Genomic DNA, 24497 nt, shown 5'->3' on the forward strand with positions numbered 1-24497 from the left:
AAGGAACAGCTGAGTTTAGCTTGAAAACATTACAATTTATTATATTTTAAATTTGTTTAGGGATTTCACAGGATTTTTTATTTTATTTTTTAACCATGATAAGAATGTGGAGCAAAAATGAGAGATATATCGGTCAGCTAGTCTGTAATCATGTGAAAACTTGTAGGTTTCAAGGAATTTCCAATGAAATCATGTCAGGCACATTTATTGGGAGGGCCTGAATGTCAAAGGGTGGAGCCCTGTATGGCTAGGGGGAGGGCCCAAGGCCCAGGGGCAATGGCCCCACCGGCCCCCCCTTTAGTTCCGCCCCGGTACTCTCTCTCTTTCTCTCTCTCACACACACAGTACTCTCTCTCTCTCTCTCACACACACACACAGTACTCTCTCTCTCACAAACACACAGTATTGTCTCTCTCTCTCTCTCACACACACAGTACTCTCTCTCTCTCTCTCTCACACACACACACACACACACACACACACACACACAGTACTCTCTCTCTCACACACACACACACACACACACACACACACACACACACAGTGTTAAGCATATTTGATAAATAGTGGCAAAGTCGTGTTAAATAGCTTACACAGTGATGTCATGCTGAACGTGATTGCCTGCGCGCACCGGGATGTATATATTGAGCATGCGCAGAATAAAAGGCCAGTGAGTGAGTTGGTGTCAGAGGCCAAAGAGACAACGGTGTGTCAGTTATCTTCTCCCGTGAATATTAGCCATTAGCTGCTGCTAGTTAGCCACTGTGGTGACTGTACACACGATAGACTGCTGTGGAAATGTCTAACGCTACACACAGTACTCTCTCTCTCTCTCACTCACACACACACACACACACACACACACAGTACTCTCTCACACACACACACACACACACACACACACACACACACACACTCTCTCTCTCTCTCTCTCTCTGACACACACACAGTACTCACACACACTCTCTCTCTCTCTCTCTCTCTCTCTGACACACACACAGTACTCACACACACACACACACACACACACACACACACACACACACACACATACTCTCTCTCTCACACACACTGAAAAAAGGGAAATATCGGGTCTTTAAATTTCCAAAAACGAAGTTAGTAAATGCAACACAATTAATTTATATTCTGCTTGTGAACATGGATTAATCAAGTAGACTTCAGTTTGTTTATAGAGAATGCTGAATGTAATAATTTCTTTCATGTTGATTGAAATTTATTGAATTAAAAAAACAAACTCAGTGTGATCGAGTTTAGTCTCTACCGGAAATGGAATACGTTCAAATGTCGCCAGAAAGTGTCGTTAACCACTCCGGAGCAGAAGGTGGCGCTAATGCGCCGATAAGTTGGAGGCCAAATAAGCCAAGAAGACCCACAAGCCCGCGAAAATTATGGACAAGTCTCCATTTTCTTCAGCAACAAGTCACCGTGGAGAGAAACCCAATCACTGAAAAAGTAAGTTCTTCAAATTTATATATGTTTGTGTTCAAGTAAGTTGGGCGATAGTCCACTCGAGTGCTGTTTTCAAATAGTAAATGTTATGGAACAATTACAACAGCCTGTTAACTTTTTCTGGTGTGTGTATATATGCATTGCATGTTTGCGAACGTTAGCTAACACCCGCTAGTTAATTTACAGTTGATAGTTAACGTCAATAATGGTGTTTCTCTGCTTAGCCCCGGCTCCCGGTCCTGCTTCTGACGACGGTGCTTCGTTAAACTCGCAGCCGGTGTTGTTGTTCTTGGTTATCCTGTGCGGGGGCGGGATGACACTGTGGTCATACTTGGGTGCCCAGGCAATCTGTATAATCAGTCAACTAATCAAATTATTCCTATTCTTATCCTATTCTTATTTCTCTTATTATTATCCTACATAAAGATAATAATACTAATTTCTTTTGCAACCCTCCTTCTTTGCGATCTAGCCTCCATCTCCCCGGTCTAACAGTAAGTCAGTACTACTCCTTATACACACACACACGGACATCTCCATATACACATTATTCCTCACTGTTAATTTTGGTTTTTCACTCAATTTTAAATTCGCTGTTGTGTTTGATTTTTGGTTGTATTGTGATTGTTTGTTTTGTATAATTGTATGGTATACGAATAAAAAAAAAAAAAAAAAAAAAAGTCGCAGCCGGTGGAGAGCAGCCGTTTATTTAGTAATGACATGTTTAGGACAGTGTGTGTGTGAATAAACATGTCAAATAAATGCTGGTGTGGCTATGAATGTGTTGGTGCAAGTGTCAGTAAAATGCGGGCTCATGTCAATGTTAAAGGAGAACTGAAGTCATTTTTAAACTTGCTTTATTTCTTAATTAACGTGTTATTCGATTATGTTTTTGGTTTTAGTAACCTTATATCGTGACTCGTACTGGCAGCTAATTGCAATTAAATATTAGACTTATTGGTCTATTCGGTTTTTAGCCATGTTGAGTTTAGTTCGTTTGGTCCACGGCAGGCGTCGCTTATCCGCACGATCTTCACGAGACCTGTGCGAGACTTCGAAAAGTGAAGTGTCAGCCAGGTGTCAGTGCCGCCATTTTGAAAACTGTTTTCCAAACAAAGTATTGCACAAAAACGAGTTTAAATGACGATTACTGCCTACTTTTTTCAAACTTTCCTGATTGCTATCAAAACAAACAAAACTTCCGGCTTGATTACATCAGCATTCGAAAGAGCGCGCGTGTCTTTTTTTGCGGTCGCACTGAAAGAAATCAAATTAAAAGTCTGCAAAGAAGAAAGTATTCAGCCTTGATTTAAAAGAACTGAAAGCTGCAGGTACTTTGTATTGATTAATGTGGGAAATGCGCTCGGTATAATATGGATTTATCACAAAAACACACGCATGTATTTATTATTTTGAAACCCACCAGCCGACTGATCTGGCACGTTTTAATTGTGCGACAATAATGACGTAAATACCAGCGCGACGGACTATTGTCCGAAAGTGTTTTTACATTTTACCAATGAGCTCAGTATATAGTCCCTCTATATAGTAATTCCCTATATAGGGAGTAGGGAATAGTGAACGAGTGAGCGACACAGGGAACATTGGCAGATGTTGGTCACTTTGATTTCCGCTGTAGTAGTAGTAATAATAATAATAATAATAATAATAATAATAATAATTTCATTTTATATCGCGCCTTTCACAAACCCAAGGACGCTTTACACAGGAGTTACAAAAAACAAAGCCACACTAGGAAGAGTAGTGTGAGGTGAAGGGAAAAGTTTAAGTTCGCTTTGAAGGAAGAGAGAGTGGAACAGTCACGAAGCGATTGTGGTAACGAGTTCCAAAGTTTAGGAGCAGCAACACTGAATGATCTGCCACCCATAGATGCCAGTTTAAAACGTGGAACAGTCAGAAGTCCACAGACAGAAGATCTGAGGGAGCGGGAGGGACAGTACAAATGAATTAGCTCACAGAGATTGGAAGGGGCGAAACCATGAAGAGCTTTATAGGTTAAAAGCAAGATTTTGTATTTGATCCGAGAAATAACTGGCAACCAATGCAGTTGCTGTAAAACAGGAGTGATGTGAGCAGTGCGCTTGGTGAGTGTGAGGACTCTTGCTGCTGAGTTTTGGATGAACTGCAGGCGATTGAGCAATGTGGCAGGGAGACCATCTCATCTCATCTCATTATCTCTAGCCGCTTTATCCTTCTACAGGGTCGCAGGCAAGCTGGAGCCTATCCCAGCTGACTACGGGTGAAAGGCGGGGTTCACCCTGGACAAGTCGCCAGGTCATCACAGGGCTGACACATAGACACAGACAACCATTCACACTCACATTCACACCTACGCTCAATTTAGAGTCACCAGTTAACCTAACCTGCATGTCTTTGGACTGTGGGGGAAACCGGAGCACCCGGAGGAAACCCACGCGGACACGGGGAGAACATGCAAACTCCGCACAGAAAGGCCCTCGCCGGCCCCGGGGCTCGAACCCAGGACCTTCTTGCTGTGAGGCGACAGCGCTAACCAGTACACCACCGTGCCGCCCAGGGAGACCATAAAAGAGAGAATTGCAATAGTCAAGACGAGAAAAAATAAACGCATTGACCAACATTTTGGCATCAGTTTCCAAGAGAAAAGGGCGGAGACGTGCAATATTGCGGAGGTGAAAGAAAGCATTCTTAGGAATGAGTTTAAAATGGGGTTCAAACGTAAGGGTGGAGTCAAAGAGAATGCCAAGGTTTTTTATAACTTGGGAAGAACTAATAGACACCATCAACATCAATAGTAAAACTGGAGAAGTTCAGAACCTGTCTTTTGGTACCCACTAATAGAACCTCCGTTTTGCTAGCATTAAGTTTAAGGCAGTTCTTATGCAGCCATTGCTTAAGGTCAGTGATGCAAGTCCTTAGCAGCTGAACAGAGGCTATGGAAGGGATGATAGTGATGTAGATTTGAATGTCATCAGCATAACGATGAAAGTTAAGGCCATGGTTACGAATAATTTGGCTGATAGGAGAAACATATAATATAAAAAGAAGGGGACCAAGGACAGAACCCTGAGGCACACCTTGAGCAACAGTAGCAGTGGATGATTTATGAACACCAATAGAGATGAACTGTTGCCTGTTTGCTAGATATGACTGAAACCAGGCTAAAGCTAAGCCAGTAATAACAAAAGAAGATAGTCTGGAAATGAGTCTCTCATGATGTACAGTGTCAAAGGCAGCTGTGAGGTCCAAGAGAACAAGGACATTGAGATGACCAGCATCAGTTGAGAGCAGGAGGTCATTAACAACTCTTTAGAGAGCAGATTCAGTGCTGTGCAGATTGCGAAAGCCTGACTGAAAGGGTTCATAGAGATCATTACGAGCAAGGAAAGTATGAAGCTGAGAGGCTGCAACTCGCTCCATTACTTTAGCTAGGAAAGGGAGATTTGAAATGGGTCTGTAATTGGACAGTGAAAGAGAATCTAGACCAGGTTTCTTTAGTATTGGTGTAACTGAAGCAATTTTGAGGGAGATGGGAACAGTGCCTAAAGCAAAACACTGATTAATCATATGAGCAATATAAGGGGAGATAGCAGATACCCAGGATTTAAGAAGTGCAGTGGGTGCAGGGTCCAGCAGACATGAGGAGGACTTAGTCATGATTTCTGATACTTTAGAAGAATCAACAGGAGAGAAAGCAGAGAGACAGCAGTCAGCTTTATGAGAAAGAGCTACTTGCGAGACAGAAGAATGAATTTCAGAATGAAAGTGTTGGTAAATACTGTCAATTTTATCCTTGAAAAAATCCAAAAAAGCCTGACACTGAGCAGGGGAACTGGGAGTGGTTGAGGAAGGAGGCTGAAGAAGTTTATTTATTGTAATAAACAGAGCTTTGGGTCTATGGTCGCCACTCTTAATGATGTTAGCGTAGTAAGAGGATCGGGCAGCGTTAAGAGCATCCTTATACTTTGCGATGTGTTCAGAGAAGAGTGAAAGATGAATAGTAAGGCCGGTTTTCTTATAAAGGCGCTCTAGCCGCCTTCCCTTGGCCTCCATGGCCCTAAGCTCAGAGGTGAACCAAGGAGAGGCGCCATTTTAACATTTTACTTCCGTCCTACCTGGGCTCACGCTAGCCGCTCGCACGTCCGCAAATTGCGAAGTCTTATTCCAATTTGCGAAAAGAAAATCATCTGTATTCGCATTTTATGCGAAAGTCATTTAAAGTTTAAGCAAAATCCATCAAACAATTGCGATTTCTCAAGATGAACAATACCTTTCGTGTCCATCTTCGATGTTTTGATTTATAACCAACGCCCCCGAGTTTCGAAGCTTCTTATTGGTTGACCGCAAATTACGTCTTCCAATAGCAGCGCATAGACATATAAACATAGACGCCGCCTTCTGCGTAGAATCATACGTCATCTTCGCCGCCATACTGGATGGGGCAAAGTGGAGATTCTTCAGCCGTCTCTGGTATAGCGTCTAGACAGTAGCCGAGAATAAAGATGCCTCATTCATGTGCTGCGTTTAACTGTACCAACAGGTTTACCGTCTAAACGAGATCACATGGGATTACCTTTCACAGGTGAGACTGGAAAAATACTTTTCAATACTGTTCCTTCAGTCTTCAGTTTCCCAGCTCATCTCCACCGGGGAGGTGTAGAGTTATAAGCAGTGAGAATTAGATGATGAACGTTTCTGAACGTATGATGAATGTTTTTGACCTTTCTGAATGTGAAGGAATCAGTGATGTATTTTGTTTTGGCATGGCGTTAGAACCTGGCCGAACTCAGTTTGGTGGTCATTCAGAATATTGACGGGTATTTCGCACACTATTTATAACCATCACATTAAAAGTTATATGTGCTGTTTTGATGCCTGTTTGTTTCCCAAATATATACGTGTGTGTCTTAATGGGTGAATAAAAGGCATCGAGTTGAATATTATTGTAGAAAGGGGCTTTATGAAGTTCAGTCCAGTTACTTGCATTGGTTTACGGGGAAGATTTGCCACATCCAATATGGCGGACACTCTGACGTATCCCAGCAACGGGCCACCATCTCAATGCAGCGTCTATGTTTATATGTCTATGTAGCAGCGGACCTTACATATAAAATGATCAATTTCCGAGTTGTGCTGATAATGTCGGCAATTCTGGCTCATTAGTGAACAAGATTATAGCGAGGTTTGTTTAAAATAAATTATCCGACTTTACGTATGACAAACTTATCTAAAAAGTGAGATAACATATTAGAATATTCTGTTAGCTTTCTCAGTTAGGGATAAAAACACGATATAACCATTCTAAAGACGCATTTTCTTCATATCAACCCTGACAGAACTTTGGAAGAACTCACAGATGAACCAGGATATATCGACCAAGTGTACCTTGTTTTCAGAGCATTTTGACGCACATGGTTCAAAGTTTTGACTGCAAGTGTTTCATTTGAGAAATTAATGGTGAATATCATTATATTTGGGTTATGAGATTAATTTATAAAAACAACCATTGATTTAAACTGCCTGAGCTCCCTTCATCCTACTCATAAAGACACCCCCCTCCCCCTAAACACACACGGATCCCAATAATGAAAACACACACACACGCGAGGCAATACCAGTGGTTGAGATGTTAAAATAGAATTTTGAAAAAAAAAATTTTAAGAATTAATTTAGCAAGGACAGCCACTGATATTGGTCAAGTCAGACACTGATGTTGGCCAGGCCAGCTTGGCCAGTTCAAATTTATACATGACCCATAGGTGTGATAAATCCCTGATAGAGTTGGAAGCCACTCACCATGCAGTTATGTTACACAGCCAGTCAGCATACTACAGAGGGTGACTAAGGGCTAAAAGGTGCATAGATTGCAAACAATGCAAAGCACATCACACCAGATGTTAGATATAATTATAATGAAAAATATGGACTCCGTAAACCAGATTAAGCGGGTTAAATTAAACACACAATTTCATTACATATATACAGTTGATGAAATGATCAAAATAAGAGGATTCAAGAATAAATAAGCATGCTATGAACATAAATCAAGAACATGGAAAGATAAAGGCAGGAAACAAGCTTGCAAACACTATTGAAACACCGACAAACTACAATAACAATTCTTTTTTCAATATTATGTCAGTGCAAGAAATATTTAGAAGTATAACATATCTTCCTAAAAAAATTACTTTGCTAAAAAGAAAATTGTTCTTTTAGCATTTCTTGCTAAGCGAAATTGCAAATTGCTAAAGAAAAATTTGAGTCTTTAGCACTTTTCGCTAAAACAATTTGGGTCCTAGAGTGAGCACAGCCTACAATGTCTCGCACAGGTCTCAGCGAATCTCGTTTACGGCCATTGCTTTGACATATGGACTGATATATTACAGAGCATATTTCAAACACTCAAAACTTGCTATAGCAGCGACAAAATAGCGATCAAAAATGCATTCCTATATTTAATAAAATGGCATAAATAGAATTTTGATGATTAAAAAAAAAATTGCCTTCAGTTCTCCTTTAAAGCTGCAGCGCGCAACTTCTGTTGACCCCTGGAGGAATTCTACATAATTACAAAAACCCTACCGGCGCTTCCACGTCGTGTCTGGCAGTATAGGCTGCAGTCACACACACACACACACAGACGAATTAACTCAAAGGTAGAATAAATGGTTCTCAAGAACAATTGTGCAACACACTTTTTGTCAAACTCAGTAAATATCTCCTCATGGTCCGCCAGCTGTCTGATCTGTGTGTGCACTGAAAAAGAATCCAATGTTCATACACAACCATGGTTCTGTAACTGGGCAACAAAGTGGCTCGGACCGAACCTCACAACATTATTTCAGCCAATCAGCAGGTGCGTTCACAGTGTGTTCTCATGGAACAGATAATGATTCCATTTTATTAAATGTTTATATCATGTTCTGCTGTAGTTACTTGTTCTTGTCTTTAAATTTACTTTCATTCTAACTTTCACCTTACCTAGATCTATAGTGTCACTATTTTATGTTTATCCTTCTCTTGATAGGGCTTGGTGAAAAGGTTTGATTGACCTAACTTTGGTTTACCTACCTTTTTTTTTTTTTTAAGATTTTTTTTGGGCTTTTTTCACCTTTATGGTATAGGACAGTGCAGAGACAGGAAACAAGCAGGAGAGAGAGATGGGGAGGGATCGGGAAATGACCTCCAGTCGGAATCAAACCCGGGTTCCCGGATTTATGGCATGGCGCCTTATCCAACTGAGCCACGATGCCCCCGGTTTACCTACCTTTTGTCTGTTTTGTACAGAGCATGGATCAAAACACCATCAGTGAGGCCACTGAAGACACCACCATTGGGATTTATGTTCTTAAAGAACATGCTTCAAGTGATGAAGCAGAGGACATTGGCATTGTTCTCGAAGGCATCAAGGTGTTACAAGATCTTGATAATGTAGCATTAGCTGTTGCTATGCTGTTTGGACTGATGTATGCACTGAACCTCAGCGACCCTGCTGACCTCCGCTACACTTTTGAGGTCATCCAAAAGATTTGGATGGAACTGGATGGAGGTAAACTTTCCAACAAAGCACTTGCTCTGAAAAACAGGCTCTCTCAGTCAATGGCTCAGACTGATTTCTGCTGTGTATCCACTTTTGTGTGTGTGTGTGTTTATTTCTCAGTGATGAGTTTATGCAGGGTTGATTACTTTTTGTTTGTAAATCCACTTTGATTTGTCAAAGTTGTCAGCTGTGTAAAATGGTGTTCACAGGGTTAACCCTCATGGTAAAGTGTTTTTATGAAGCACTCGAGCTTATTTGCCTTATTCAGTTTGTGGCACGTTTGGTTTAAGTCAATAAAATACTGTTATTGTTTTGTATTCACTCTTGAGGATGCACTGCTGCACTGTACTAACAGTTCACAGTATTTTTTAATGTACTATGATAAGTTTATACTGTATCTGCTGTGTGTTTTTATGCTGAATTTACTGTGTGGCAACTGCACTGAGTCCTACTGTTCAGGTAAAATGTGTGATCTGTAAAGTTTAAGGATCAATACAGTCAAAGTTTAATACAGAACCCTCAATCTTTGGTTTTTGTCAATGCAATTTTTTTTTTTAATATTTGATTTTTGTATTTGCACAAACTTTAAATACAAAACTGATGTCTACAACTTGGCTGGCTTTAACAAATCAAGTTGAATTTAGAGACCTAACTTGGGTTGTAAGGACATCATAAAATTGCTTTTAAGTTACATAATACCTTTAAATAATATTAGCATTAACAAATCAAATTAAAGTTACATTTAAAAATCTGGTATCCTGAACATGATGAAATCACTTTAACATTACTCAATTAACTGGCACTGCAATAGCTTAAAAAAAAAAGTTAAAATCAACTTGATTCTTTGAAATAGTCTAACATGATTGAAATATTTTGGTTTAACAAGTAATAATTCCATCCATCAATTATCTGTAGCTGCTTATCCTGTCCTGAGCCTATCCCAGCTGACTATGGGTGAAAGGCGGGGTTCACCCTGGACAAGTCGCCAGGTCATCGCAGGGCTGACACACAACCATTCACATTCACACCTACAGTCAATTTAGAGCCACCAGTTATCCTAACCTGCATGTCTTTGGATTGTGGGGAAAACTGGAGCACCCGGAGGAAACCCACACAGACACAGGGAGAACATGCAAACTCCACACAGAAAGGCCCTTGTCGGCCACGGGGCTCGAACCCAAGACCTTCTTGCTGTGATGCAACAGTGCTAACCACTACACCACCGTGCCGGCCCACAAGTAATAATTCATTATTGAGAAAAAGAAGGAAATTATGTCAGTCATACACATTCTGATCACGTGGGACCGATGTACACATTAAAATCAAGTAAATCCAAAGGATTTTTTTCAGTGCACAGTGTGTTCCTGTCATTTGGTTTGGTTAGTTTCACGCTGCACTGATTTTCCAGAGCACCAAACTGTTTGTCCATGAGGGAGTTCTCTGATTGGTCAGGAGTTTGTCAGGGTGGAGTTTGATGGACACTTCTTATTGGGCTTGTTTTACTGCTGGAGGTCAAGATTTTGGGAAAAATATGATGTAATTATTTGAACTGAACACAAAGTTGTGTGTTGAGTTTCAAACAGACAGTAAAACAGTTGGTGTGTATCATTCTCTGCTCACACACACACCTCTGATTTCTGGGGGTTTGGAGTGGACCTGAGTACAGGTGGTGTGTTCACGTGTGTCAAAAGGTGGGTTTAATAACCTGTTAGTGTAAAAAGTGAAACCATCTCCTGTAAAAGTACCAGAGGTTTGTTTAAAGAAGATTAGAGTCACTAGTAACAAGCATTAATCTAAACACTGCAGTTCAGTGTGACATTAAAATAAACCATGCAGTAATACATTTATAAATAAAAATAAAAACACTCACACAGCTTTTCTGGAGGCTTTGACCACGGGCAGCAGCTTCAGAAGACATTCATCTGATGGGTCATATTTACTCAAATTAAACTCATCCAGCTCCTGTTCTGAGTTCAGTAACACAAACACCACAGCTGACCACTGCGCAAGAGAGAGTCTGACTCCACTGAGACGCCTGGAATCTCCTCTGTTCAGGTAACGTTGTACTTCCTGCACTAGAGAATGATCATTCAGTTCATTCAGACAGTGGAACAGATTGATGGATTTCTCGGGAGATGGATTCTCCCTGATCTTCTCCTTGATGTACTCGACTGTTTCCTGTTTGCTGTGAGCACTACTTCCTGTCTGGGGCAGTAGGTCTCGTAAGAGAGTCTGATTGGACTCCAGTGAGAGACCCAGAAGGAAGCGGAGGAACAGGTCCAGGTGTCCATTCTCACTCTGTAAGGCCTTGTCCACTGCACTCCTGAGGAAATCAGACATGTTTGACTTTATTAAGAAATTAAAAAGTCCAGTCGTTTGTTCCATGAGCACATTTCTCTTTCTACAAATAAAACAGAGAAAGACGTATAAAGCAGCCAGAAACTCCTGAACACTCAGATGTACGAAGCTGAACACCTTCCCCAGGTGAAGCCCAAACTCCTCTCGGAAGATTTGGGTACACACTCCTGAGTACACTGACACTTCTCTCACATCAATGCCACACTCTCTCAGGTCTTCCTCATAGAAGATCAGGTTTCCTTTCTCCAGCTGTTGGAAAGCCAGTTTTCCCAGTGCCAGGATACTCGCTCTGGTCTGCTGAGGATCAGGCTCACATTTCTGATGGTACTTTTGGTCCTTGTGTTTGATCTGAAAGATCAGGAAGTGTGTGAACATTTGAGTCAGAGTCTTGGGGATCTCTCCACTCTCTGCTTCACCCAACATTCTCTCGAGAACAGTGGCTGAGATCCAGCAGAAGACTGAGATGTGGCACATGATGTAGAGGCTTCTTGAAGACTTCATGTGTGTGATGATTTTATTGGCCAGGCTCTGATCACTGATCCTCTTCCTGAAGTACTCCTCTTTCTGAGGATCACTGAACCCTCGTACCTCTGTTACCTGGTCTACACACTCAGGAGGGATCTGATTGGCTGCTGCTGGTCGAGAGGTTATCCAGAGGAGAGCAGAGGGAAGCAGATTCCCCTTGACGAGGTTTGTCAGCAGCACATCCACTGAGGCCGACTCTGTCACATCACACAATCTCTCATTGTTCTGGAAATTTAGAGGAAGTCGACACTCATCCAGACCATCAAAGATCAACAGGACTTTGTTCATATCACAGTCTATGAATCGTAATTCTTTCATTTCTGGGAAAAAGTGATAAAGAAGATTCATCAGACTGAGATTTCTCTCCTTCATCAGATTCAGCTCTCTAAAGGGAAGTGGGAACATGAAGGTGACGTCCTGATTCTCTTCTTCAGTCCAGTCCAGAATGAACTTCTGCACAGAGACTGTTTTTCCAATTCCAGCAACTCCTTTAGTCAGCACACTTCTGATGGACGTGTCTTTAAAGAGATCCTTACATTTGATGGGTGTCTCCTGTGTTGCTGGTCTCCTGGACGCCGTCTCAATCTGTCTCACCTCATGTTCTTTATTGACATCTCCACTCCAACCCTCTGTGATGTAGAGCTCTGTGTAGATCTCATTCAGAAGAGCTGAGCTTCCATGCTGTGAGATTCCTTCATTAACTCTTTTAAACTTCTCTCTCAGGTTGGATTTCAGCTTTTGCCGATACACAGAGACGTGTTCTGAGAAACAAAGTAATAACATCTTTTCATGCAAAATCACTGAGAACAATATAAATTAAATATTGATGTGCGTTCCTGATTAATGTATAGAATTTAGATGGAAAATATAGACATTGTAAAATAAAACTAATTTCAGAGTTCTAATCTCACTGACTTATTCAGCTTGATAAATTTAATATGATGTATTTAAATATGAACCAAACTGAAGTAGATAAAATAAAGTCATGACTCAGAGCTCTTACTGTAGCGCAGTGCGTGAGCGAGATCTGTGTGGTTCATGTTCTTCAGGAAGTGCAGTGTGATCTTCAGCACTCCCTCTCTGACACTGCTCTGATCCTCCTCATCCTCCACCTCCCTCTCGGAGCATGCTGGGGAATCTGGACTCAGGAGCTTCTTAAACCTCTTCAGCTCCTTCTGGATCACACTGATGACTTTGTGTTCCAGCTCCTGGTGAGAAACACACAGGAACAGATCCCAATATTATAATGTTACACAGTGAGAGAGGATTTATTTTAGGAAAAGAAGAAAAGTCAGTTACAACTGAAATTGCATCTGATTACCCATAATGCTGCTGTATGTGGATAAAACTGTACACACACACCTTGAATATGGACTCCAGCCGCTTTCTGCTGATGTTTGATTTCTTCTTTTGTGGTCTGTGAACAAACAAAACACATGCCGTAATATGGACTATATGTATCATAGCTGTACAACACACACTCATACAGAGACAGATATTTAACACTCTCCTCTTAACACAATGCACTGAGTTCAGGATTTCCTCACTGACACACACACATTTAGAAACAAATGTTTGAATGAATGAATGAATGAATGAATGAATGAAATAGTGATATAGTGATTAATGTCTCGGGTGTAAATGTTCTCATGTCGCACCACAGACCCTCCAGCTCAGGGACTGCAGGCTGAACTGAACTCTTCCAGCAGTTTTCCTCACTGCCAGTCCGAGAGCTGCAGCACTGCACAGTTTAGTGTTTTACTGCTTCAACACCTGATAAAGCTCATGAAGGGCTTCACAATGACACCAGTGAGTTTGATCAGGTGGAACAGTGCTGTAAAACACCTCACTATACTGACCTCAGATCAGCAGGACTGTCTCTGTCTCTGAAGTGAATTGGGCGTCCCATTGACCGGTCACTCTTCATGGACACACAGCTGGGTTCTGGTGAGTCTGATCCCTTTCCCTCCATCATTCTACAACACAGATATTATCACAGACACAAATTAAGGGAAGTGTACATGCTAATATAATATGGAGTGGATATGGATGACTGTATGTCGAGTTTGAATTAACACAACCTCTCTATGTCTTAATTAAATTTGAGTAATAAGCAACAAATTAAATCATATAGACAAATAAAAGGCAAGGCTGAGCATTTCAACCAACCATTAGGGATGCACCGATACCACTTTTTTACAAACCGATACGAGTACTTTTGTATGTGTACTTGCCGATACCGAGTACCGATACCGATATTTCTTAGATTGGATTTCCATGAAAAAGCAAATAATTTGGAGGCAGGTTTTATTTTCCTCTTCAGCAGATTATGACAAGCCTATTATAAGGCTAAAATACAAAAAAGTATTAACAGAAGGCTATTCCAAGCCAAAAATAAACCGATCATTCTGACTTTTAACAAAAAAGCCTTCAGTAAGTCAATGTCATCACATTAGACAAATTGTAAATATAACCAGAAAAGGATTATGTGCTGCATAGGCCTAGTTAACACAGCCAACTAAACAAAAAGTGAGCACATCTATTACTCAGTTAGCACGTTTCAAAGCAAAGTATCAAAACAGTCTCCTGCTTTCAAGCAAACAATCACTTTACATGTGACACTATTTCTGTGTTTTAGTTAAAGATATGAACACAGTGTTGTCAAATGACTATCACCACACAGTTTTGCAGCCTCTGTACTAGGCTGTATTTTTGGGGAAAGTGAGACGCAGATTGTTTTTGATGAACAGAATCATCTCTGCATGATCAGGTGATAGTCTGTTTCTGCTTTCATTCACAATATGAGACACTGAGCTAAACAGCCGTTCACTGTCAACACTGCTGCATGGCGCTGAGAGGTATCTGCATGCCATTTTGGCCAGAGAAGGGAACCGCACTTTATTAACCTCCCAGTATTGCAGAGGTTTGTCCTCACGGGCCAACGGGGCCTCTCCAAGGTATGTCTCCAATTGTGCAGTAAGACCTACAGCGGCTGGGGTCAGTGCTGCTGATGCTTGCTCATTAACAATTTCATCAAATATACTGTCTAAACTGCTGCTGGCCTGTTCCCTGCGTGACTTTCTGGTAGGTGGCTCATGCTGGTTGTGATCCTCCTGCTTGTCATCCTCTGCAGCTCAATCATCAGCATCGCCTTGGCATTTGCAGCAGTGTTGGTGTTTGAAAAAAAAACACACATTTATACCTAAACAAAACAAAATATAGAGTCAATATGTGACCGTTTGCCAATTCCACAATAAATCACATCCAAGTTGCATGGAATCCTATTAAGCGTTCATCTCTCGCTCACTTACACACTCAAACACACACACGCACACTGGCCTACCTCGGATCGAGTAAAGTTGCGAGGCTGTAGAGAGGATTTCCTTCCGCATCGGTTAATCGCTTCTTGACAGCTGCAGCTAACATTCCCTTCATAGTTTTGATTCCGTGGTCCTCCTCGGTCTTTCGAGATAGAAATTTTAGCAGCACAGTGATCGCAGGAATCACGTCTGCTGCCATAGCATCCGAAGAACTAACTTTGTGCGTCAACTCCTCAAATGGACCCATAACAGATGCCGTCTTCTCCAACAGTGTCCACTAGGGGTGTGCAAAAATATCGATACAGCGATATATCGCGATACTTTGTCTTCTGATTCAATATCGATAATCAAAATTTGAATATCGATATTTTTTCAAATAATAAATCATGTTTCAGACGGGTTGTAAATCCAGTATGACTTCCGCACCTCCGCTCCGCGAGGTGTCGCTGTGCCGCTCCCTCACTGCAAGGCACTCTTCGTCTTCTCTTTTTTCCCCGGCGGTTGCAGTGAGGAAAAAAAACAAGCAAGCATGGCTGTTAACGTAAACTTAGAGACACTGCCGAATTTTAAGGCAGATGTTTGGAGGCACTTTGGATTCCAAAGGAAAGGAGAAAAAAAAACAGTGAGCCGGTGTTCTGTAAAGTTATCCTACCTCTTGGATTTGTCCTACCAAGCCTACTGCGCATGCGCGAAATCCAGGAGGGTGGGAAAATTCAACAGTAGTTTTGTCCTACCGATCAGCTGGGCTGATAGAAAATCGGTGAGTATTTCACGCATTTGCCGATTTTTATGTTTTGTGCGTATTGGTCGAGTCTTTGGCCGAGTCAAATAATTTGTAATGCCTTGTTTTGAATAATAAACCGGTCTGTATGAGAACTTGCTAATTCATGTGTTCTGCGCATGCGCAGTAGGCTTCGCGCATGCGCAGTAGGAGACTAAGCTGCACACTGCACTTTTCAATGTGTTTCAGACAGTGTGTTGTTCCTGCAAAATAAGCTCAAGTTAAATGTTCTCCGGTATATGTTCTCAAGTTTACAACGAACAAATTGATATTAGTGTTAGCACTGAAATGTCTGTGCAGTCTGCAGTGCAAGTTTTAGGTTTTCATAAAACAATTTGATTCTGCTTGTTAAGCAGCACTGATGTGTCCATGCTTACAGAAAAGTTGATAACACTAGCACAGAAATGGGAATTTTCTGTATGTTGTAGTGAAGCAACTCTTGGTTTTGCCAGCAGTGGAATAGAGACAAATATATGTCTGGCAAGAGTGTGTAGTTATGGATGTGAAATGTAATTTTACAGTGGTCAATAAATTCTGATTTTCTTCAGTGACACAGATATTGTGATGTGGTTGAAATTTCTTGCAATATATTGATTATCACAGAATCGCTGTACCGTGATATTATCGTTATCGTGGGCAAAATATCGCCATAGTATCGTATCGTGAGGTATCTGGTGATACCCAGCCCTAGTGTCCACTGGTTAGCCGTGAGATTGTCAGGGAGATCGTATTCAGACGTATATATTCCAAGCGCCCATTTCTGTTCGACCAGGGACTGGATCATATAAAACGTGCTATTCCAGCGAGTTTGTACGTCTTGCTGGAGACGCTTTGTGGGCTGACTGATCTGTAACTGGATGTCTTCGAGGAGGGAGTAGGCTAAAGCAGAATGTTTGAAATGCCCAACTATTCTGCGACCCACTGCCACAGCATCCGCGACACTTCTGTGTGACAGGAGGCCCTCGTGAACCACCAGCTGAAGAGTGTGAGCAGTACATGACAGGCTCGGAAGTCCAGCATCAGCCATAGCCTTAATCATATTTTTTGCGTCATCTCTGAGCACAACGTGGACGGAGCTTTTTGAGATGCCCCAGATCTGTAGCATGTCTTCGAATACATTAGCTACTGCTTGGCTAGTGTGAGAGTCCCGAAATGGCTTAGCTTGTAAAGTGATGTGGTGAAGCATAAACGCATCATCTATCCACTGAGCTGTTAAACTGAGGAGAGACATTGGGCAGACACTACTAGTCCATATATCAGTTGTGAAACTTAATGCTGCAACATCATGCACCAGGGACCGAACGTGTTTTTTCACGGCATCATACACCTTTGGCAACATTACATCTGTTATGTAGGGGCAACTGGGAATTTCATATCGTGGTTCTAACACATAAAGAAGACGGCGAAATCCAGCATTATCAACCACTGAAAGTGGCTGGTCATCGAGCGCTATAAAGTGAGTAAGAGCCTCTGTTATTTTTATGGCCCGTGAGCTGTCTTTTGACATTTTCTCTCACTTTTGAAAGACTTGCATTAAGGTTGGTTGCTGCGGTCTTGCACTAGCATTAACAAATTCTGTGTGCTTAGCACTGTGGTGCGTCTTCAGATGTTTAATCAAATTGCTAGTGTTAAACGATGCACTTTCCTTTCCGCCCCTCGACACCGCAGCAGTACAGATCTTACAATCTGCCTTACTCCTGTCATCGTCTTTTATCTTAAAGTATTCCCAAATTGCTGACATTGCTTACTCTTCTCACTGAAAAACGTGGTCCATGGTCTGATACTTTCAGTTTCACACTAGCTTGCAAACAGAATCTCCGAAGCCAAGTTTCCAGCTCGTTGTCTTCCCCTAGAGATCGAAGTCGCACAGGACAATCACATCCGCCTACCGTATTTTCTGGACTATAAGCCGCTACTTTTTTCCTAGGTTTTGAACCATGCGGCTTATACAAAGGTACGGCTATTCTGTGGATTTTTCTTCCACCGCTAGGGGCGCTCTAACCGGAAGTAGAATCAAAAATAAGATAGACGAAAAATCAATGCAAAGAAGAATTAGCAGATCTTTAGCAGATAGAACATGCATGACAAATTACTAACTGGTAATTATTTTCAAATCCAGCGAAGATGATTAAAGTGACTTGTGGTTTCAAACACAGGAGAAATGAAGGTAAATAAATACCGGTTATTTTCTCTTGGTTCTGTTCCGTTTTAATCAGCAAAGTTGCTGCCGTGTTAAAAGGCACTGTTCGGAAAGAATCTGTTCAGGTACATACATGTACATTTACAGTACAAAATCGTTCTGTACATGCAGTAAATATCTAATTTTTCAACATAGAGATCTGCGGCTTATAGCCCGGTGCGGCTTGTATATCTTTTTTTTAATTTTTTTTTAAAAATAGAGCGGATGCGGCTTATATACAGGTGCGCTCTATAGTCCAGAAAATACGGTAATTTTGATGTGGTGAAATAGGCCTAGTCCACTGTTGAGTGGTACCGGTGCATGGTATCAGCGATTTATGTACGAGTACGAGTATTTTAACGAAGTATCTGCCCAATACTGGTATCGGTGCATCCCTACCAACCATATTATAAAATGCTTAAAATACTCAGACATTAGTCATTAAAAACAGACATTACAAATAGCCTGAATGAGGCTGGAGCTCAGACCGGCCAAGATGCCCATAAAATTGTAAATATGACAGGTGGCACCACCATCTTGACAACTTTTATGCACACCCACCTGGGGAACACTGTATGTGAGTTTGACTGAAATCCGATTAATCCTGTAGGAGGAGTAACGATTTTTGTAAATTGTGGACGGACGATGACGGACAGACAACGCGTGATTGCATGTCACCCGGCCTGGCCTGAGGCCCGATGAGCTAAAAAACAGGTTAAAACTTGCACGCAAAAAACTTTATACAAACAACAATTCCTTGTACTGTGTACAAATACATTTCCAGGGTTCTTTTGTGTCTCAACTCCTGCTTCAAACTGAGTCAGTGTTTGGCGGCTGTCCAATCATTTCATGGAGAAACACAAGAGTCATTCTATCATTCAGGACACATTCCATGTCCTTTGATGAGAATTATATTTATTCTAATTATCTTCTTCAAAAATATCAGATTTGATCGATTAATGAAAAGAATGTTATCATATCACACAAACATTATGTCCATCCTCTGCTTCATTACACTTGAAATTTGTCACGATGTTCCGAAATTGACCGGTTTTGCTCCGTCTGCGTTTAAGTCGAGAGAGTCTTATTTTCACAATAATGAATAAAGACCATTAAAGTCAACAGCAACTGTTTTATTTCTTTCAAAAGTCTCAATCCTCAAGAAAAATATGATTTCAATTGATTTTCTCATTTAAATATCTTTATTAATGTCTGTGAAACCTCTGTCAGCTCTGTTACGAACAGAACTCCCCCCTGCAACTCAAACATGGTTTGCCCCAATACCATGTGACCACCATCACAGGATATCATTTCTTCTTCTTCTTTTTTTTTTATTGGCGGTTGGCAAGCAACGACTGGTGTGCATTACCGCCACCTTCTGAAATGGAGTGTGGGTCTGGATTAGCTATACCTACTCTAGACTTAAAAAAAAAAAAAAAAAGGAAGGAAGGGGGTTGTAGACTATATTCTCCAAAGAATTCCAGTTTCCCGTACGAAATGGAATAAGTGACTAAAACATGACTCTCCTGATTGCCTTTGGAGTAGTTCTTTAAGCCTTAGGGGCACTTTATCTTTCTCTCCTTCAAGGCCTCTGAGTAGCTCTTGTAGAGTAGAGTAGAGTAACTTTATTGATCCCCAAAGGGAAATTAAAATGTCAAGTAGCTTACACAAATGTACAAAAAACACATATTAAGATACAGAGAGGGAAGAAATTACACTAGATCAACATTACACTAAATCAACACTAAATTACACTAATTCAACAAAGAGCAAAAACTTCTGGTATGGTGCAAAGAAAGTTATTAAAGGGAAACATTAAGTGAACAAATAACAAGTGAACAAATAGCAAGTGTCAGCCATGATAGGGGGGATGCTTCTCAATTGTCACAATAAAAAGTCCAGTGAAGAAAGTATTGCACAGTCAATAAATAAATAAATAAAAAATAAATAAATACTCTGATATTTTACACAGGATTCAATGACATGCTCAGTGGTTTCTAGGGTTTTACAGGTACTACAGTTGCCATCTACATGTTTCTTCATTAAAAACAATGTGCTGTTCAATCCTGTGTGGCCTACCCTCATTCTTGAAACCATGTCTTCTTCCTGAGTGCCTCTGTACGTCATTCTGCCCCACCCCACTGTCTTCTGGATACTATAAAGGTGTCTACCAGTTTGCCCACTGTCCCACAGATCCTGCCACTTTTGCCTCAGTTTATCTTTAATAATGCTCTTAATTTCTGACTTACTGTACTTAATGTTCATGTCTACACTCGGTCGATCTGCAGCTTCCTTGGCATGCTGGTCTGCTAGCTCATTCCCTACCACTCCAATATGCGCTGGCACCCACAAGAGTGTTACTCTGACTCCTGACCTCTGCAGACTGCTGACCAGTTGGACTATTTCTATTACAATATCTCGTCTAGACTGTAATTGTACATTCTTAATACTGTACAATGCTGAAGTTGAATCTGAGGCAATAACAATATTCAGTGGCCTTAACCTATTACTTTCCACCCAGGATAGAGCTAATAAAATAGCCACTAGTTCCGCTGTGTATACAGCCAAGTTGTCGCTCAGTCTTTTCATAACAGCAACTTTTATCGTAGGGATGTCAAATGCAGCCCCTACTTGACTATCCTCTCTCTTAGATGCATCTGTATGTATAATAGATCTATCCCCATACCGGCTCTGAATATACCATGAAACTAGGGCTGCAACAACTAATCGATTAAATCGATTAAAATCGATTATTAAAATAGTTGGCAACTAATTTAATAGTCGATTAGTTGGGTCTACGTTATCATACACATAAGTGCAGTTGCTACTCCCTAATGTGGGGGCAGTAAAGCACCATTAAGCTGGATACCGACCGCCGTAAAAGAAGAAGCAGGAGAAGCGAACCAGTGCCGTGCTTTGTGTAGCTCACCTGGAAGAAGCGTTTGAAAAATGGCGGAAGAGGCTAACGTTAGTAGAGAGAAAAATGTCCGACCCAAGTCGTCAAAAGTATGGGAGCACTTTACATTAACACCTTCAAAGAACAGCGTTAGGTGTAAAATGTGAAGAGCTGATCTCGCATGGCACGGAAGCACAACATCGCTGAATGAGCACCTGAAGAGGAAGCACGTTGGAGCCATGGGTGAAGGAGATTCACGGTAAGTTCGTAGTAAGTTAACGTATCACATCCATCAACAAAACTGGAGAAAACAGACAGAGAGCATTTCTGTCCATTAAGTTTATTTTTAAATTGGCCTGAAATCATGCGTTTGTCCATCAAAATGGACACAAATCTGCCGGAAACTGTAGATATATTTGACAATAATTAGGCCAAAAAAAAAAAAGTGTGTTTCCGGTAACCCGACCGATCGAGAATTTCCGCGTCGAAATTGCTGACCGTAAAGTTTTTATTACAAATTTCCCTCGATATTTTAGTGTAAGCGGTGTTAGTTTGTCATAATTTTTTGTTTCAACGCATTCAAGTTGTGAAAGAAACGATAAAAAGTAAAATGTTTCGCCACTTCTATCAGCCCTCCTGCATAAACATGGAAGCGCACTTGTATACTGAAGGAGGAAGGAAAACTGAGCCGAGGCGCCATTTTGAATCCTCATTCAAGGCTGTAATGCAAATTGCTTCCTCTTCAGTATACAAGTGCACTTCCATGGCAGGGAAAAACACTACATTTTGCCGCCTATGTAGTCCCCTATTTATACAAATAGGAGTCATTCAGGATTCAGCCATGTTTTTGCTCGGTGTTTTTGCTTGACCCAAGTTCTACAGTAGGCTAGGCGAGGCCGTCTGCTTTTAATGGAAGTAGCCTAGCCTAGGATGTTATTTTCACGTTATTTCTTGATAAGGTGTTTTCACGTTATTACATGAAATTATCATGAAATAACGTGATAATTTCGTATCATGAAATTACGTGATGTTATGTTATTACATGATAAATATATTGTAAAAACGTGATAACTTTGTTAACAAGCCAATTTTTTTTGAGTGTGGCAGCAATACGCTTCCGTAGATCATAACTCGAACTCTCGCGATATTTTTTTTTTTATTTGTTTAAAGATTTAAAACACTTTTAATTATGATGTGTGGTATAAAGGATTCTGTGCCAAAATACTATTTTGTAAGATGTTTACTTGTGTTAATTTTTTCTAACAAAATAAAAAAAAATTAAGAAAAAAAAACTTTTTCCTACCTACCGACCTTATTTTAGTATTTCGTGTTACCTGATGCACACTATCTTTTTTTTTTTTTTTTTTTTTGGCCTTAGCTGAAATTAAGTCAGAGACACAGGTGGATAACATGACTTTGTGAAGGTTTTGGATAATTTTATGCAATTATTCAGGGACAGTTTAACGCGAATCCTTCATTTCTTCATAACAGAAACTTGAGCAATATCTGGTCAAATATATTAATTACATTTCCCTTTTATTGTCAGCACATGGCAGCATTACCCAATATCCATTTATTTAAATTCATTTTGCCTTATTAACTAAAAAAGATATTGTATATTTTACTCACTGTGCTTCTATGCATACTCATATTACACTTTCTGTCTCACCTCAGAAAAAAACAGCCCAGCATTCATGACTATGTTTTGAGGAAGATCTGCACACCACAGCAATCAGCTGTTCTCACTGATGGTATCCTGAATATGCTGGTTACAGACATGAGGCCACTATCAATGGTAGAGGATGAAGGATTCAGAAAAATGCTAAACACCTTCAACCCTGGTTACACTCTTCCCTCAAGGACCTACTTCACCAGACTGATGGAGAAGAAATACCAGGATACATTCCAGGGTGTGAAGAGTGCCATAAAGGCCACCAACAGCAAAATTGCTCTCACCGCTGATATATGGACAAGTGTAGCCACTGAAGCCTACCTTGGCATTACATGCCATTACATAGGAGATGACTGGGACATGAAGTCAGTCTGCCTCACCACCATGCCACTGGAGGACAGACATACAGCATCGAACATTGCAGAGTGGTTGGAGGAGGTAGTAGCCAGGTTTGAAATTCCTCTTGGCAAGATTATCGCCATTGTGCATGACAATGGCGCCAATATTGTGGCTGCGGCAAAAACACTGGAGGAGAAGCATGGGTGGTCCTCTGTCCGCTGCACTGGTCACACCTTGCAACTGGTGATCAATTCTGCATTGAAGCACTCAAGCATTGACAAAGCTATTGGGGCTGCAAGATGTCTTGTGGAACACTTTAAAAAAAGTGAGCTAGCATCCAACAAGCGGAGACAAAAACAGCAACAAATGGGTACACCTGAACACAAGCTGGTTCAGGATATAAGCACGAGATGGAACAGCACATACTATATGGTTAGTCGACTGCTTGAGCAAAGGTGGCCTGTAACTCCAACACTGTGCGACTCAACTGTCACACAGAGGGACAAACAGTACCTTGACTTAAAAGCTGACCAGTGGGGCCTGCTTGAAGAGCTTTCCACAGCCCTTAAACCATTTGAATGTGCCACTGTGTTTATGAGTGGGGATAAATATACCACAATCTCTACAGTACCTCCACTTGTGCAGGGGCTAGTGAAGTCCACCCAGAGTGCTGCATTTGAGTCAGCAGCAGTACAGGCTTTCCAAGTGACTGCTACAGAGCAGCTTCAACAGCGATGGAAAAATGACATTACTTTCTCAGAGACAGTACCAAGCACGGTGATCCTCTCCTCTGCACTGGACCCGAGGTTCAGAAAATTGAAGTTTCTGACTCCTGAACAAGTCTTTAACGTGCAAAACAAAATACAAACACATGCACTCGGAGTAAGTCGGGAGATAGAACCTCAGCAGCAGCATGAGAATGTCCATGACCAAGCCAGTGCCACCTCCACCATTACTAAAGCTGCTTCAGGACCTACAACTCTTGATTCACTGCTCGATTCTGGAACCAGCAGTGAGGAAGATCAGAGAGAGGGGGAAGCTGAGGATCTCAACAGCCAAGTGAGGAACGAAGTCCTCACATACTTTGGAGAGAAGCCCCTTGCCAAGGAAGAAAATCCATTACATTGATGGAAGGCTAACGAGAACAGATATCCCACCTTGGCTAGGTTAGCTAAGTCCTACTTGTGCATCCCTTGCACCTCAACACCATCAGAGCGCCTCTTCTCTGCAGCAGGCAACATAGCTTCCAAGAGGAGAGCCAGTCTCAGCCCAGAGCATGTGGACATGTTAACATTTTTGCATTGCAATGCAAAGTTCATTGTGAGTGAGTGCAAGTGACTGTATTCTTGCAGAACCCTTCCTCCATAGTTCTACCTCCGTGGCCTGTTGTTGAAGAGCCATTTGATGAATAGGAAAA

The 24497-nt window shown here is 41.2% G+C and overlaps 1 protein-coding gene across 5 annotated transcripts in view; it reads right to left on the bottom strand.

Moving 5' to 3' along the window:
* LOC132887229 (NACHT, LRR and PYD domains-containing protein 12-like) overlaps positions 1-24497 on the bottom strand; it is a 118695-nt gene that overhangs the window by 65286 nt on the left and 28912 nt on the right. For all 5 annotated transcript variants that reach the window (XM_060922724.1, XM_060922725.1, XM_060922726.1 and 2 more), the window contains exons 3-6: positions 13753-13869; positions 13256-13310; positions 12897-13101; positions 10881-12654 (exon numbers count right to left, since the gene is read on the bottom strand). In XM_060922724.1, coding sequence (XP_060778707.1) covers positions 10881-12654; positions 12897-13101; positions 13256-13310; positions 13753-13869 — 2151 coding nt within the window. The remainder of the gene's footprint in view (positions 1-10880; positions 12655-12896; positions 13102-13255; positions 13311-13752; positions 13870-24497) is intronic.

This window comes from Neoarius graeffei, chromosome 5 (assembly GCF_027579695.1).
Source record: "Neoarius graeffei isolate fNeoGra1 chromosome 5, fNeoGra1.pri, whole genome shotgun sequence".
Classification (NCBI taxonomy): Eukaryota; Metazoa; Chordata; class Actinopteri; order Siluriformes; family Ariidae; genus Neoarius; species Neoarius graeffei.